The sequence below is a fragment of the Rattus norvegicus genome, chromosome 2, assembly GCF_021556685.1.
Source record: "Rattus norvegicus strain SHRSP/BbbUtx chromosome 2, alternate assembly SHRSP_T2T, whole genome shotgun sequence".
NCBI lineage: Eukaryota > Metazoa > Chordata > Mammalia > Rodentia > Muridae > Rattus > Rattus norvegicus.
The window spans coordinates 41,555,248-41,572,751 of NC_141535.1; the positions used below are offsets into that span (position 1 = coordinate 41,555,248).

The following is a 17,504-nucleotide window of genomic DNA, read 5'->3' on the forward strand; positions in this document are numbered from 1 at the left end:
GAATTATCTTGTTGCCATTTCACAGCCATAGTTTTGCTGCTGTTGTGAATCGCAAGGTAAACTCCATGATATGCAGGATACCTGTCAAAGAGTCATTCGACCCCAGAGGGGTCATGACCCACAAGTTGAGAACCACTTGACTAGAGTTTTCTTTCTTTTCTTTCTTTCTTTTTTTTGTTTCATATTTTATTACATCAATGGCTTGGAAATTTTTATTTAACTTCAACAAATATTAGAAGTAGAAGAATGAATTCTGCAGAATTTCACAAATAGATTTCCCAATCTCCACTAACAAATGCTACAATGACTCAATGGCTAAGCAGTTACAATGCTATGGACACTTGCACGATGACTGTGCTGAACTAGGAAACAAACAAAGAGAGGCACGGTAATGTTGCTTACAACAGCGTTATTACAACACGCCTTCCTTAAGATTTTAACACGGATTTTTATCACTTCAAAAGATATACAGCATTTCCGTTATCTTTGCAAACTTAACCTTATACATTTTTGAAAATCTTGAAAAAATTTTAAGCAATCTAAAAAGCACTTAGCAAAGTTTTTAAGTCTACATAATGGAATGCTATCCGCTCCAGGATAAATGTTCGTTTTAGAGAAGGAGGCTGTAAGCACTGATTACTTTACAACATGCATAGACTCTGCTGACCTTCCCGTTGGACTGAGACGCTTCTGCAATTGTGCTTCGCTGCAGTGAGGATAGAATTTTCTTTTATCAGTTGAAATGAGTCTGAGCATGACAGGAAATGGCATAGTTCACTGACTTGAGATTTTGAGAAACAGAAGTCACTGTTTCTGTCACCTTCCTTTCGTTACTTTGAAAAGATCTGTTCACTTGATTTTTAAGGCATTTTTTTTTAAAACGATGAAATGCACGTCCTCTACTCTTTGGAGTCTTAATGTTCCAGAGCCCATGTTATACTGCAGAGTAGGAGTGAGAACAGGGTCAGGATACATTTTAAAAACCACCTCTTGTTCTTTCCCACTTCTTCCTTCTTTATATATATTAAAATATCACCTTAGCTCTGATGGTGGAGACCTGTTATTACATCCCTCAAGAGGCTGAGACAATAGAGTCACAAGTTTGAGACCAGTCTGGGCTACATAGCAAAACCCAGTTTCAAAAAGTCAACTTACAAAAGCCTCAATAAAGCCTTTAGCCTGTATGTTTTCATATTGGAAAGTTATCACTTTAGCTAAATAGTGACAAAATTATAAATATAGCATTTGCTTCAGAAGTCCAAAGGGGCATAAACCTTATAATGAGAGAGATGTTCCAAGCCAGATGTTGGCAGTTGCCCAGAGGAAGAAGTGACACTTGGCAAAGAAGAGATTATTATTGTCCCTACCCCAGGTCAGCCCAATCATATGTGTTAATTATAATTGGCTTTCATCTGTAGTTATTGTTTTAAAAGATCGTCCCCACCATCAAACTAAAAGCATCTCACTATGGTCTCTGAATTAGAAATCAGGCTTACCAACAATAGGCCTTTATTTTTAACACCCGTAGAAGGTCACTTAGTGGGTGTGTTGGAATGACAGTCTGCCAGATTATACTCCAGTTGGTAACAAGACCATTGTCTTCCCTTATTTGTCTTGTGAATCCAAAATACAGCTGGTCTCAGACCTGTGTATGGCCTGTTTTTGTGTTAAAGGCAGAGAGGATATCAGAGCCAAGCACTGCCACTTCATGGGTACTTCCCAGCCACGCGTAGGAAAAGTACAGTGCCCATGGTTACCCCGTTGGCAGGTTTTTGTTTGTGCGACACTTATCAAAACTAATTGGGAAGATTTGAAATGTTCAGATAGTCCAGACTCAGAGCCACGCACTGAAAGTACACAAACACACATACGGAGTAGACATGGGCAATATTTGTTAAATAAGCAGAATACACCCTGGGTTTTGTCCTTCACTATTTTAAAGAAACCCTCCCAAGAAATGGACAAGTTAGTCAGAGTACAGTTCATATAAATGGCATGTGCACTTGTGGCTTTGAGAACGAATGCCTGATGCCAAGCTTCTCCCAAGCATGTGTGGTTTGTCCTGGTTCTTGCTGCCTCGTCCCCTGCACTGCCTGCTTACGCAGCTGCTCATGCACCAAACCTCCTCTTTGACATCCGTGTTTCTCTTCCAGTTTGTGATGTCTGGCTGGGGTACAGGTTATTCGTTTCGATGCGACATTGTGGACTATTCTCAGTCGCCAAGAGCAATGAGGGTAAGTTTCTCGTTGGGAAAGTTTGTAGCTGAAAATCATGGTGAAGATCCTTCGGACTCTGCACTATTGGATATGAATTCAGAGTGAATGAATGACTCAATAACCAGATTATATGAATTGGGAGGGAAAAGCCTGTAATTATAAGAATTTATGGAAGCCAGGTGTATATGATGAGTTAGTACTGTTTAAATTTCTTGGGCTTCTCTAAAAGATTTAAAATAGAATTTCCATAAGATTTAGCAAATCCACTTCTGGCTACATTTCTAAAGGCTTTGAAGTCTAGATATCTGTATACTTAAGATCAAAACACCATTATTTTTGACAGCCAAAATGTAGAAGCAACCAAAATGTCAGGAGGGTAATTGGCTAAACAAAATCACACACACACACACACACACACACACACTCACAGACACACACACAGACACAGATACACAGACACACACACACACACACACACACACACTGACTAGAATATTATTCAGCCTATAAAAGATGCAAGTTATACGAATCTTGAGGACATTGTGCTAAGTAGTACATTCTAGTCACAAAAGAACAAACACTACCTGATTCAGCTTATATACTGTACCCCAAATCATCACATAAATAGGACAGAGGTGAAGGATGCTTGGGCTGGAATAAGGAAATGGGAAAGTAATTTTGAATAGGTACAGATTTTTCCATTTTTCAGGACGGAAGATCTCTGTGGATGGACATACAATGGTTGTGAGGGATGTGAATAAGTCAAAGTCACAAAACTATGCCTTAAAAAAGTGAGGGGGGGTTGGGGATTTAGCTCAAGGCCCTGGGTTCAGTCCCCAGCTCCAAAAAAAAAAAAAAAAAAAAAAAAAAGTGGGCAGGATGGTAAATTTTGTTACCTGGGTTTTTTTGTTGGTGGTGGTAGTGGTTAGTTTTGTTTTGTTTTGTTTTGTTTTGAGACAGTGTTTCTCAATGTAATAGCCCTGGTTGTCCTGGACTCACTTTGTAGACCAAGTTGGCTTCAAACTCAGAGATCTGCCTACCTCTGCCTCCCCAGTGCAGGTACCATGACTGGCCTTTCTCCCCACCCCACGCGCCCCTCTGTGTGTGTGTGTGTGTGTGTGTGTGTGTGTGTGTGTGTGCGTGCGTGTGTGTGTGTCTGTGTGTGTGTGTGTGTGTGTGATTGTTATTTGCTTGTAAAACCAGATTTTTAAAAAGTTAAATGTTTCCTTTATATAAAATATTGGATAACTAGATCCTTATCTGTGTGTCTCCGCAGATGGTACACACCTGCTGGCTTTATTACTTCTCCAAATTTATCGAGCTGTTTGACACTGTGAGTATGGAGCCCGCACATACAGAAGCTGCTTGATGTCTCACGGAAGCAGTAAACCGCTGGTGCAGTTGTCGAATTCCTTTGCTTACCCCTCCTCCGCTACTAGCCTGCTGTTATCCCCTCTTCCTTTAATTGTGTGGCTTTTAGCAAATGTGCTTGCCAGCATTTCACAACCTCTGGCTGCATTTTGAAAAGCATACGTGCAGGTCTCTCCCGATGATGATAAACAGGGAACTGCCACTTACTCCACAGACCTGTGTGCTTTGATGTAGATGGTGACAGTTCTTTATGAAGCAGCACACAAAGCAAAGAGCAGACACCGGTTACCTTCGTTTCTTCATATCTAAACACGGTGTCAACTGTACTCTTGTGAGACACTTAAGCACATCACAGTTCATGAACTCAAAGCAAAACGTGATGTTGTTTGGGGAACACAGACATCATCTCAGCTGCTGTTCTGAGGCCTGAGCCTGCTGGGCCTTGGTTCTCCCTGCTTTGCATCCTGGTGAGGGTCAGCTGGGTCCTCTCAAAGCTTAAAGCCAAGAGCCTTAGTTTCCTGCTGGTCAAGGAAGGTTGTGCTGGTTTTTCTGACAAGTGTGACTGGAACACATAGCACCACACTGTTGGAAATATTAGCACGCTTCCCTCTCAGCTGACTAATCACATAATGTTAGGTGGAGAAGGGACCTGGGAAGGTTTAGAATCCAGGGCTTCTCAGATTTCAGCACGAATTAGAATCACCTAGAGGAATCCCTACACCCAGGAGATTGAGGTGGGCCACAAGTTTAAGCCCAACCCGGTCTACAAAACAATGTCATGTCTTTAAAAGGAAAGAAAATGGAAAAACAAAGAATGGAGGACTTGTTAAATAACAGAAGATGTTTGAACTCTCTTGGTCACCGGTTCTCAATCATCCTAACACCGAGACCCTTTAATACAGTTCTTCAAGTTGTGGTGACTCCCAACCATAACATTATTTTCCTTGCTACTTCATAACTGTTAGTTTTCCACTGTTATGAGTCTTGATGTAAATATCCCTGTTTTCTGATGGTCTGAGGCAACCCCCAAAGGGTTCGTGACTCACAGGTTGTGAAGCGCTTCGCTTTGGATTCTGTAGGTCCCCAGTGGAGTTCAAGAATTCCTTTTTCTGACACTCTCTCCTGTTGTTAATGTTGCTTGTTTTGATTCTGGAAACGCACGTTGATAAGCTATTCGCCGTAGACGCAGCCTTTGCAGTGCTTTACAATTATGTGCAGTAGGAACAAAAAACGATACACACAGTCCCGGCTCCTTGACTTGATGCCTGATGGTCTGGAGTAGAAACCACACTTACCCAAGTTTTAAGACTATTTGCTCGCATTGTAGCATGCCGCCAGATTGGGGAACTGTTGATTTAGCTTGGAACCCTTACTGGGGGTGGGGGTGGGGTGACCTAAGTTGAGTGCCTTACCCAGAGACCTGTTGCGGTAAGAGTAGTACCCCTGTTGTAAGTTTATGGCCTGTCTGCTTCACCAGACTGCATCTGGATAAGCAAATGTGGGCAGCTTCATCGACTCTGCTTTGCATACTCTCAGTAGCAACTTCCATAAGGAAATTGTTTCTGCCACGCGTGCTTCCTGTTTTCCTTGACATAGTAATGCATTTGTGTTATGTCCTGAATTTGAAGGTCTAACTTTATTCTGCCACCTCTGCCACGGTGTGAACATTCTTTGAACAACCCCCAGCCCCACCCCCAACTCCTCTCCTTCTCCTGTAGCAGCCAGCTACCACCAGGCATGCGCAATCACGACGGTCCATTCGCTGCCGTTCTCATTTTTTTTTTTTTTTTTCTGATGCAGCTTTGTTTTCTTGCCCACAATATTTTTCAGATGAACTCTTCCGGAGTTCCACCATTTGGTAATACATTCTTTTTTTTTCCCCCCAAGTCCGCTTTTAGTTTGCCTAATCCCTTATTCAAATTGGGAGGGTATGTTGGAGAGCGATGTAGAATGGAATAATTTCAGTCCTAAGAATTACGAACTTCTGGCTGCCACATAATTCAAAATTTAATGAGTTTTTTAAAAAATATTATTACTTTTTTAATCAATAGCATTTCTTTCGAGAAATTCTGGCCAAAGTTTTCATTATATATGTTTGATTATTTTTTAACTTGCATAAAACTTCTTCTCGCCTTCTTATTGGTTCTCTCATGATTACACATCATACTTATCGGGATCCAGGCGTGCTGATTGGCCTTTGAGCGACCCTGGACTACCAGCTCCTCTCAGCACTCCTTACAGCAGCCGCTGGGAGCAAATTGTGAAATTGTTTGCATTTTGCTGCTACTTTTGCAACATTCAATAAATTCTTGCATGGTTTTTACGAATTTGATTTTCTTTAAACCCTTTCAGATCTTTTTTGTTCTGCGCAAGAAAAATAGCCAAGTGACTTTCCTTCATGTCTTCCATCACACGATCATGCCATGGACCTGGTGGTTTGGAGTCAAATTTGCTGCAGGTAGGAAAGGAAGAGCCGGGGTCATGTGATCTATAAATGACGACATTTCCACGTGCTACACACACAGATTCTGTTCTCCGATGTAATTTATGAGAGTTTTTTTCAAATCAAAGAGCCACTTTGGTTAAACTCCTGACTTTGAAATTATCACGAGAAATACAAGCATTGGGCTCTTAATTACACTCCCCACTCCAGCTTTTCTGACATGAAGACTTTTGAACCAGAGCTTCTCTACATATTCTTTAGTTTCGTTCAGGGCTTATTGTTTCTCTATAGAGAGTTCTATTGCATGTTTTCAACTAAATAGGTAATACACAAAGTATCTAAAGCCTTGGGCTCATAGATATCCACTTAAATGATATTCCTAGTTCGTTTACAGAAAATCAGAATGTTATCTCCAGGTCTGTTTGTCCACCTTCACATTCCCAATACCTGACACACCCTGCCTCAGTCCCTTCTGTGTCACCTACAGACTACTAGAGGCTGGTTGCTTAGCGAAGGAGAGACTTCTACATAACTTAAGTTATGGTTTTGGAGGTTAAAGTTCGAGATCTGCTTGGCCTCTGGGCACGTCTAGCAGTGTAATGTGGTGTCTTAGCAGAAACAGGGAGGGGAAGGGCCAAAGAAAGGAGGGGAGAAAACAAAGGAACAGAGAAAGCAAACAGGGAGGAAAAGCAAGACTCAAGAGACTCATAGGAAAGTCCCCACTTAATCATCTCCCATTAGGCTCCACCTCTTAAGGGGACCACTACCCATATCATTCCAGTCGTGCTGGAGGCAAAGATTTTAGCACACGGGTGAGCATTTGAGAGTAAACTACACCCAAGATCCAAGATCACATGACCGCCACAGCAACTTTAAAGATGAGTTTGATCACAATTACTCAACTTCCCAGGAATCTACCAAAGGAGATGACATTTTGTTACTGTTTTTTTTTGTTTTGTTTTGTTTTTTAAGGACAGAGATAGTTTTAATTGAAACCTTGGCCACAAGTTTTTGTTTCGTTTGGTTTTCTCTTTTTGAATGCCCAGAATTAGAAAAGGTAGGCAGTAATTTTATTCATTCATAAAGTTGGAAGTAAGCAAAGCCTTTGGGCATGTATTTCTAGGTTAGCAAACTTTGTTGCAAGAATATTCTACTTTCTTAATGTCAGGAAGTCACGGATAGCCGCGGTATTTAAACTTTATTGTTTTAACTGAGTTTCTTATTGTTCATTTTCTCTCAAATGCACACCGGGGCTGCTTAGGTCTCCTAAGTGAGATGTGCTAATGTCTTACTTATATGGATAAAGGACTGGAAAATGTTTCAACACACACCAGTGGGTTGGCTATGATTTCTGTGTGTTCAAAGGCATGAAAAGAAATCGCTACTGAGAAGCTCCAGTACAGTCTTCCCCACTAAGCACTGTAACTGCCAACTACCACACAGCTACTTATGATGCTGGGAAAGGTGTTCTCAAACCCTTTAGTTTACATCTGTTACTTCTATAGCACCAGACTATAGTTGGGTTTCCATTTCTGTGGGCTTTGTATCCATGGAGTCAACAAACCATATCAGATCAGAACCAAGGAGGAAAAGCTTCCCCTGTACTAAGTCATGTACCAATCTCTCTGTGATTATCCCCTAAGCAACACAAGACAGAACTGCTTCCATTACATGCACATGGTTTCATGGTATAAAATATATGGGGGTATGTACACGGGTGATATGCTTACGTACGATTGACCATTTTCTGTAAGGAGCTTCTAATAGCCACAGGTGGTTGTAGACCCGGCTGTCACCCGGGAGTTTTGAAACTTCCCTTTCACGCTGTTCTTTGGTAGAACAGATCAGAAGGCGATGCTCTGAAACATACACAGATGACTTGAAGATACTGAAACCAACCTGTTTACCTTGGCTTCTTTACTCTTCTCGGTGCTCCCTCGTCTTCCTGTATTAAGTAGATAGTAATTCCACTATAGGAAACATACATTTTATTCAAAGAATGGGATAGAGTGGTTTTCCTTCCCTTTGTTTGAACCCACTGACGCTCTGGCTTCCCTTTCAAAACAAGTAATCATTTTAAGAAATGCAGACCCAAAGAAGAATCTACCTCAGGTTAGAAATGCCCCACGTCTACGGATATCCGACATTTTATCATAGTGTTTTTTCACCCTCACTTTAGTTTCTATTTACTTTTTTTTTTTTAAAAAAAAGAGAATGGTCAGGGTAAGAAAAGAATGCTTTGTGTCTCTGGTGTGCCCTGTGAGCTGGCAGGCCTGCTCTGTCTTGGTGTAGAATTCTATTCAACACGCCTACACCTCTTGCACTGTCTTTTCAGCGGCAAGCCCAGCAACAGGATTTGTTTCCAGAAGTGTGGTTTGGCAAGGGCTAAGTTCCTAGAACAGGCATGTCTGTTTAAGCCAGTCTTTGCACATGCTAGAGCCCAGATGATCTCTATTGAGTGCCTGGTTTCTTGTTGCCTCCTGTGACTCCTTCTGGGGTAATAGCAACAGAGCTTTTCCTTTGAATAAGAGAAGGCTGTCTTCATGTTAGGTTTTTCTATTAATTATATAAATACCCCCTTTGAGAAATGTAAAGAATTGTCATAATTACCCAGGTGATTCTTCCCTTTTTGCTCCAAACCAAAAGGATATGTCAAAAGGTAATCTTTGAGAAAAGTAATTGTAACTCATCCCAAGAGGCTTTCTTCTCAGGCTGATTCCTAAAAGGAAAGCAATACTTCATTCGAAAGGCCTTCCGAAGAGTCAAGCAGAAGGCATTATTGGTTAAAGCATGGTTGTTTTGCAAACAAACTCACTACCTGAATACGTCAAAAAGCAATCGGTAGAGAAAATAAGCAAGTTAATTTCATTCTGCAACTTCTTTTGCTCAGCAACTCTTTAACTCTTAGCCGTGCTAATCCTCACACAGGAAGGATCCTGTTAGTCCATTGAGAGCAGTGGTTCTCACTCTTTCTGATGCTGCGACCTTATACGGTTCTCTCATGTGGTGGTGGAATTGTTTTCATAAATAATTCATAAAATTATTTCTGTCGCTACCTCGTAACAAATTTTGCAACCGTGCCCATGACTATGAGTCATAATGTAAATGTCTGATATGCAGGATGGTCTTGGGCAACCCCTGAATAAGGGTTGGTCGCCCCCATGGGGTTGCAAACCGCTTATTTCAATGATGAGGGTAACATAGAGAAAATGGCGTCTTAGTGAACAAGTCTCTAATACAGGCCCTTGTGAAAGCTGAGCTGTATGTCCTGTCTATGTTCTCACTGGGCACAAGAGAACATGCAGAGTCATCCTTTACCCTTCCAGGAATCAGCCTGATTCTTGAGCTATTATAGGAATAGACAGCTTCTCAATTTTTTAGCTACCCTATAAAAGGATGTCCCCCACCTTATAATTTGTTCAGATTTCTTTGGGGGGGGGTGGGAGGGTGAGGTGGTGGTAAGATTAATTCAAGTATAAAAAATAAAAGCTTCATTGATGGTGTTGCTTCTAAAATTTGTAATAATTAAAAAATTAACTGCAATTTGATTAAAGTCTGAAGCAAAGGATAGCACAAGGCTTTGGCTGAGCAGGACCTAATTATTTAAAGTGTGTTCTGTGATGGGAATACTTTAGCAATCACAATATCTAGAAACATTTGGAATTACCACAATTATGAATAGTTATTTTTAAATAATGGCTCAGTTGGCAAAGTCGCCTGCCTTCAAGGCCAAGCCTGATGACCCAAGTTTGATTCCCAGAAACCGAGTGGTCAAAGGAGAGAAGCAACAGCCGACAGTTGTCCTCTGACCTTCACATACATGCACGCACATACACACCTCCACATACATACACATACACACCTCCCTACCCCACAAATGAATTTATGTAAAGTAATTCATTCTACTTTGCACCTGTTTTGGGTTATTTATGGAGTCAAAGTGTTCTAAAATTAAGGCAATGGGTTTTGGGTTTTGGTGGGGTTTGTTTTGTTTTGTTTTGTTTGTAGCAAAACTTAAATGCCAAGTCAATCCTACCTTTCGTAATGCAGATCTCTTTAGGTTGAACATCTCAGGACAGAAACCCTTCCACCAAGAACTGTTGCAGCTAAAGGCAACTGAAATGACCTTTTTTTTTTTTTTTTAACATCCTCGAGTCTTGTGCTTCTCCTCCTAATTAAAGATGGCGAAATTAAAAGAGTAAACATAATCAAATGGAAGTCAGATGATAAAAAGATGGCTTAATATTCAATAACTACTTATTTTGAAATCACAGTAATTGATTATAGCAGACGTAGCATAGCTTCCTAATGACTTCCAGTGCTTTCCCTGACAGAATGTTTGCAGCATTAAAAATATCTAAAGCACAGGGCTGAGAGTGTGGAAGAGAAATTTGATTCCACACAGTGATTATCGCTTTACTCCTGAGAGCACACCTTGGAAGCAACCCAGCTGTCTTTCAACAGGAGAATGGATAGATATCGATGCGTTTATATGACATAATGCTGAACATTAGGGAAAGGACAAATTTATTAGTGTATACGTGACATTGCGTTGTATGAAAAAGAAGGAGGAATTAAAGAGTCCCTGCCCTGTGGTCCCATCTCTGTGAAATGTATTAACAGGCAAAATTAAGAGCTGTTGATAGAACTTGGATAGAGGTCACCTTGGAGGGATATATTTTTGAGGCAGTACAAGGAGGCCTTGGTGTGGTGTTCAGTATTCGCTATCTTGATTTTGGTGGTGGTTATTAAAATCGCTAGGTTCTTAAGCGTGTGAAACATCTTAATTTATACATTTAAGATTGATGCAATTTGTTCACCTTATAAACGTTAACCTTGACTAAAAATGGACGTTTATTGTTAGTAAGCCAGGTAGCATATTTAAGAGATTGATCTAGTTTGCTCAAACTCAAGTCACATTTGCACTTTAAAGCAAAAGCATAACAAAGAATGACGTGCTAATTTACTTTGCAAGATTTCTGTCTTGCCTTTTGCTAAACGTTTTACTGAACTCCTAGTTTGAGGGCTGTTTCACAGTATTGATGTTTCTTATGTGTTTTTCTTGTTCCTATTAAAATGAGAGAAGGGATGATACTAAAATCTTAGGACAAATATGTGTGGTTCTAAGAGACGAGGGGTGGTGTTACAGTGACTTCTTTTCTCTCAGGTGGTTTGGGGACATTCCACGCCCTTTTAAATACAGCTGTGCACGTGGTCATGTATTTCTACTATGGACTGTGTGCAATGGGACCAGCCTACCAGAAGTATTTATGGTGGAAAAAGCATCTGACCTCTTTGCAGCTTGTGAGTAACTGATTTTCTTTAAATATGCAACAGAACTGTGATCACAATCACGTGTTTGTTTGTTTTTCTGTCAGAAGTCCAGAAGAGCCCAGAACAGTCTATGACACAATAGAATGCCTGTCCTCTGGAAGGGGTGCTTTATTTGATGTTTGAACTTTATCTGGAGCTGTGTCTACTAAAAATACAATAGATTTGGTAGCTCAGATTCTCACATGATTGAGCCAGCATCATCTCCATCCTTACAGTGATCTGAGACACATTTACCAAAAAAAAAAAAAAAAAAAAAAAAAAAAAAAAAAGGTTTGTTAGCAACATGATGTCAAGGTTATATGACCATAAATAAGAATAATACTAAAGTACAAGTTAGAAATTCCACATTCAGAATCAACATTGAAGGACCATAATGTGGAAGGAAGGGAGGGCGTTTCTGTGCACTTACCTGGTTAGTCCTAACTTTGGTCAGTTTGTCTTTCTCCTCCTAAAGAAAGAGTACTGAAGGGACTGCAGGTATGAAGTGGCATAAGACAGGTGGGCTATATAGAGTGGTTACTGCCCCTAAGTCCTTGGTGCTCGAAGGAGTGTGTTTAGGCCAAATAATACCTCCTAGGAATCCATTCTAAAAATATATGGCATGTAATTTTCTTTTTTTCTTTTTTTTGTGTTTTTTTGTTTTTTTTTTAAGATTTATTTATTTGTTATATACATGTAGCTGTCTTCAGACACACCAGAAGAGGGCATCAGATCCCATTACAGATGGTTGTGAGCCACCATGTGGTTGCTGGAATTTGAACTCAGGACCTCTGGAAGAGCAGTCAGTGCTCTTAACCACTGAGCCATCTCTCCAGCCCCGGCATGTAATTTTCTTACCGAATGAAAAGTGACCTGTTTTGTTTCATTACCCTCTATTGGAATAATTCTACGATCTTCATACTTTCTGGGTTGAAGTGCATTGTAAATTGGTTGCCAGTGACGTCAAGGAGAAAGTGGGACCAAGACATAGCTAGGCTGCTGGGGGCTTACCAAGTAACACTGGATGTAGCCCTATAAGCAGCTCTCCCAGGTGGAAGACTGGTGCCTTGGCCTCTAAGGACCTTCAGGGAAGATCAGAGGAGCTCCTGCCAGTTAGCTGTTGTATCTACAACTGGCAACAGTCCCAATGACCAACCGAGAGGAAACCGTGAAATGAATACTTTAATTCATATGTTTGTTTTCTTCTTATTTTGGAATACTATGAAGTCACGGCTTTTATCCTCCACTGCTGTTTCCCTTTCAAGTATATTTCTCATCATGCAGTAATATGTGTTTGTTGCCGAGAAATTAAAACACCCGAGGAAGGAAAATAAACTGGGCTGAGGTGTGGCTTAGTTTAGGAGAGTTTTCTTAGTTCTGATACCATATAAATGGAAAATAAATAAATAAATAAAAACCCCATATCTCTGGGGTAATAGTTATTCTTTTTGTTTTCATTCAATGTTTCCCCTTATGTGTTTATATGCATGTATATCTTTTACCAGCTTTGCCTTACTGCATACATAATCTTATTGTATTAATTTATTTTCATCTACCAAATGTTGTGACACTTTTTAAGTGAAGCAAGCCAGGTATACTTGTGCACATCAGCAGAGCCAGCCCTTGGGAAGCAAAGGCAGGAGGATCAGGAGTTCAAGGTCACTTTTGGCTACATAACAAGAATGAAGCCAGCCAATACTACATAGCACTTTGTTTCAGAAAACAAAAGAATTTCAATAAAGTGGAAAGATGTGTACATAAAGACAAAGGCTAGACATCTGTTTGCCACTTTCCTCACTGTGTGTGCAGAGGACTCACCTTCCCAAGGTTTCATTATTCTCCTGCAAAATGAAGGGAGTTGGTATAGCTGCTGGACCGGGCAGCCATGGGCGTTTATTAGGACATTGTAGTGAAGATTGACCTCAACAGTAGTTATATTACAAGAAATAATGTAAAGATTCAACCAGGCTTAATTAGCTCATAGAGATTATTTCCTTATAAAGATTTTTCTAAAAATTCCCCAGGACATAACTTACTTTAGATCAGGTATAAACAGGTATGAAGTGGGAGGGGCAGCAGGATGGCTCAGTGGGTAAGAGTGTTGCCCACCAAACTTGATGACTTGAGTTTGATCTTTGAGACCCACACAGAGGAAGGATAGAACACCCCAACCTGCACAGGCATGCAGTGGCTCACGTATTATCACCTCTCTACAAAACAAGCATCACAGATAGATACCCAAGAAAATCTAAGTGCTAACATAGAAAGTCCCCTTTATTATGAGCATGCAGACTCTTGCAGCCCACAGAGACTTTGAGCATGCTCCGGAAACCAACCAATGTAATGTCTTCCCTTTCCTTGTGCCCTCTTGTGACAGCTGGGTCTCCTTCCCCTGTCTTTTCCTTTTCTTAGAGGTGAAATCTCACCGAGATGCCCAGCTGATCTCAAATTATGAGCTTAAGTGATTTCCCACCTCAGCCTTTCAGGAAGCTGAGGTAATAGGTGTGTTGCACCATGCTCAACTCCTTCCCGGGAAGGTTTGGATTTATGATGATGAAGGACCCAGCAGTTCTAAGGACATACTCCATCAAAACTAGAAAGGCTCTAATTTGGATGGTAGTGTATTCTAAAACTTAAAACACTTCGATTCTGAGAACAGAATGTTGGAAATCAAGACTGCCCTGGAAAATGAGGTCACAATGCAGTGATCCCCAGCATACTTCATCAGAACCAAGGACTACAGTGTTGCACTAAAAATATAAAATAGGCAGAACAGTTCCCACACCCTACCCTGGCGGTCATGCTCCCTCCCTAGTTCCAGCTCTAGCCAGCCATTGGAACTAGCACTAATTTATCTCAGCGGTTCCACACTGCTCCCAAGTACTTTCTGACCTGCTGTCCAAGTGCCATTTTTAACTTGGCACCCTGTCAGGCCGCCCCACCCTCACTCACAGCTCTCTTGGCCAATTTCCACCACACCAGGCATACACATCCCAATTCCATGGTGGCCCAGTGCACCCTGCCACCATACACTCTCTTGAACTCAATTAAGTCGCCACACAAAAGAACACATCACACAATATCTTCTAATCCAATTGCTAAGATATACTTTTGCCCATCCAGACAACACAAAACCCCATACACATCCATCCCTTAAGAATAGTCATAACAACCTGTAACGATGCGCAGAGGAGAATCTTAACATCTGCCACCATGTTCTGTCAGCTGCCTACCCCTTACTCTGGCTTCTCCCTCTCCTTCTAAAACCTCTGTTCCCGCCTCCCTTCCTTCTCGTCCAATGACAGGTCTCATTTTATCTTGTCTGCCTTCACCTGTATAATGACATCAACCTACACTACAGTCCTTGAGGTGCTCCCCTCTGAGAAAAACAAACAAACAAACAAACAAAACAACCAATCAAACAAATAGCTACTTTGTTAGATGCCCGAGAAGGATGCATGTTGCCACATAGTGCGTTCCAGGTAACGTTTAAGTAAGCTCTGCTGGTGTTATGCATGTCAGTACTGAATATTTGTTCCAAACCCCCATCTAAATTTGACACTATTAGCCTATTGCCACTCCTAGAGAGAACATATCAAAAAGATACTCTGCCCTGCCTAGTAGTAACTTAGGTATGGCTGAAAAGCTCATGAACCCATGTTGGTCTTTTTTATAGCTAATTATCTTTTTTTTAATTCTCCCATGTCTCAGGTCCAGTTTGTTCTTGTCACTGTCCACATAGGACAGATCTTCTTCATGGAAGACTGCAATTACCAGTACCCAGTTTTCCTGTATATCATCATGAGCTATGGATGCATCTTCCTGCTACTCTTTCTCCACTTTTGGTACCGTGCTTACACCAAGGGTCAAAGGTTGCCCAAAACTATGGAAAACGGGAATTGCAAAAGCAAGCACCACTAAATCGCAAACACAGCCTGGATTTACAATGGAGACTGCTATCTTGCCTTCCTTGACAATCAAGACATACTTGCCTATGCAGTGCATTTTGTATATTTTTCAAAACCAAGAGCTTGTATTTTTATCATAAGCTATTTGGGTTTCTGATCTCTGAGAGTCCAAAGCTCCCAGATAAGTCTTCTCACTGGAAGAGCCTGGAACAGCCAGGAGGTTCCCTGTTGCCTTTCAAACCAATCAGAGGTCTTAATTCATCTTGCTAACAGGGACAGGAGGATATGAAGTGATATAGTACTCTTCTAGGAACTCCAGAAATGATGAAAAATACTAGCTATTTTGAACATGGACAGAGATCCACAGAGTACAATAGATTCCTCCTGCCTGGTGTGGAAACCCCCGATGCTGGGTTCTGTCTGTCACTCATTCCTTATACTCAGAAGATATTACATTCATTCTAGGGCTCAGTTCTAAAGTGCTAACACAGGTGAGGCCTAGGTGGATTTTTGGTAAGCTCTCATTTTAAATTGTAAGTTTGGATGGTCTTCTGGGTCGTTGCCACAAGATCTGCCCACAATTCTTCCTCCATGTGTACAAGCAGTTAGAGGTGGTGATGCTTTGGGATCTTCACTGATGCCTTTGACCCTAAGGTGAAGGAAACTTTATGCAGCAAACAAGATGATTTGTCTCAACAGGTTAATGAATGCTTTGCTAATGATGGTTCTTCAATTAATTTTGTGCATGTCTGAAAAAGGGGATATGTCAAAATAAAAAAAAAGGATGCTGTGGAATTCAGTGGGGAAAGGTATAATCTGTTGTAATATAATGCCACTCTCTGATATGTCATGGTTTAAGGGATTGTTTTGCCAAAGTATGTATTGGTTAGATATTAAGTGTTCAGATGCTTTTGAATCATATATTATTTTTTTTGAATATCTACTATACAAAGTGGCTAATGAAGCAACTGGAATTGGGTGGTGCACAGTATGAGAGACAAGATTTGGTTACATAAACAAGGGCTGTTAGGTCTCAAGAGATAAAGATATTACATTATGATTGTACATTATATATATTTAGTGTTGTGGATACCCTGCATGAAGAGCTCTTTTCCAGAATCATGAATTATCCAGGACTACCATTTCTTCAGACCTATAAGCCACATTTTGAAGGGCTGAAATTCATGTGGCATTCCCCTCTCCTTTTAAAAATGCTACTTTCTAGCATTCCCCTCTTCTTGTGGGTGAACCAGAACAACTTAGTAATACTTGGATGCTCGTGAAACTGTCAATGTTATTTCCTTTTCCTTTTTGAAGAACTGTCTTCAAAATCAGTTCGGGTGGCCTTGGTCACGTAGACCACTCAGTGTTGTCCATTTTACAACTAAGCCCAAGTCCTCGTTGACTGTAAATTCTTGAGTTTTGCCTACTCTCTCCTGACCCATTACTCCGTCTCCACATTCACTTGGTTTATAAAGTTATTTGCCGTTGAGTGGCCTTTAGTGATTCCACTGGCTTACATGAGAAGCAGAGGATAATAGGAAGCTTATATCATACTTCGAAGGTCTCAGGGATTCGTGTTTTCCTACTTTGACTCTGTGTGTCCAGCCTGGGTTAAGATGGGACGGAATGGTAGACACTGTCACATACACAAGCAATTCCCAAAGACTCAAACAGGGCAATGACCCAAAGGAAGCTAGAAGGACTTTACTGCCTTTAAATTTGCTTGCCTAATAAGCAAAACACCCAGCTATTAAGTATCATTTACTATAAAAGTTCTGTGAGTCCTTGAGGCCCAATATATATGTTATAAATACAAAATTTTAATTACCTATGGGGTATCAGGACTTTGTGTCTTCATACTTAACGAGAATTATAATTTGAGTATGCTACATTGTTTCATAGTTTGGGAAATTATGAGATTGTATCCCTTGGCTATCTCTTATTTCTGTTTACTTTTTAGTGACTGTGGAAGTTGTGAGAATTTGAACTTGTTCTCTGTGCTATAATAAATCTGTGGCATCACACGGGCATGTGTGTGTTTCTTCTTTGAATCCAGCTAATTTTGTTTGCCTTTGGGAGTGATTCTAAATCCGAATACCCTTTTAGTCGAAGCAGTTGGCACACTCATTATGTGCTTGCTGTATTCAGAGTAGTGTGCTGGATATGAGTGGTTCAAAATTCCCACTGTATCACCCCATAGATGGATGTTCAAACAATAAAGGTACCATAGGGGGCCCAGTCCTGCCATTT

At 40.7% G+C, this 17,504-nt stretch overlaps 1 protein-coding gene across 3 annotated transcripts in view; it reads left to right on the plus strand.

Annotated features, from left to right (window-relative positions):
- Positions 1-17,278, plus strand: part of Elovl7 (ELOVL fatty acid elongase 7) — a 69,232-nt gene extending 51,954 nt beyond the window's left edge. For 2 of the 3 annotated variants that reach the window (XM_087626015.1, XM_087626018.1), the window contains exons 4-8: positions 2,154-2,234; positions 3,493-3,549; positions 5,940-6,045; positions 11,198-11,334; positions 15,055-17,278. In XM_087626015.1, the coding sequence (XP_087482141.1) occupies positions 2,154-2,234; positions 3,493-3,549; positions 5,940-6,045; positions 11,198-11,334; positions 15,055-15,264 (591 nt within the window). In that variant the 3' untranslated portion in view covers positions 15,265-17,278. The remainder of the gene's footprint in view (positions 1-2,153; positions 2,235-3,492; positions 3,550-5,939; positions 6,046-11,197; positions 11,335-15,054) is intronic. The other variant, NM_001191844.1, reaches the window with a different exon arrangement.
- Positions 17,279-17,504: the final 226 nt, after the last annotated feature.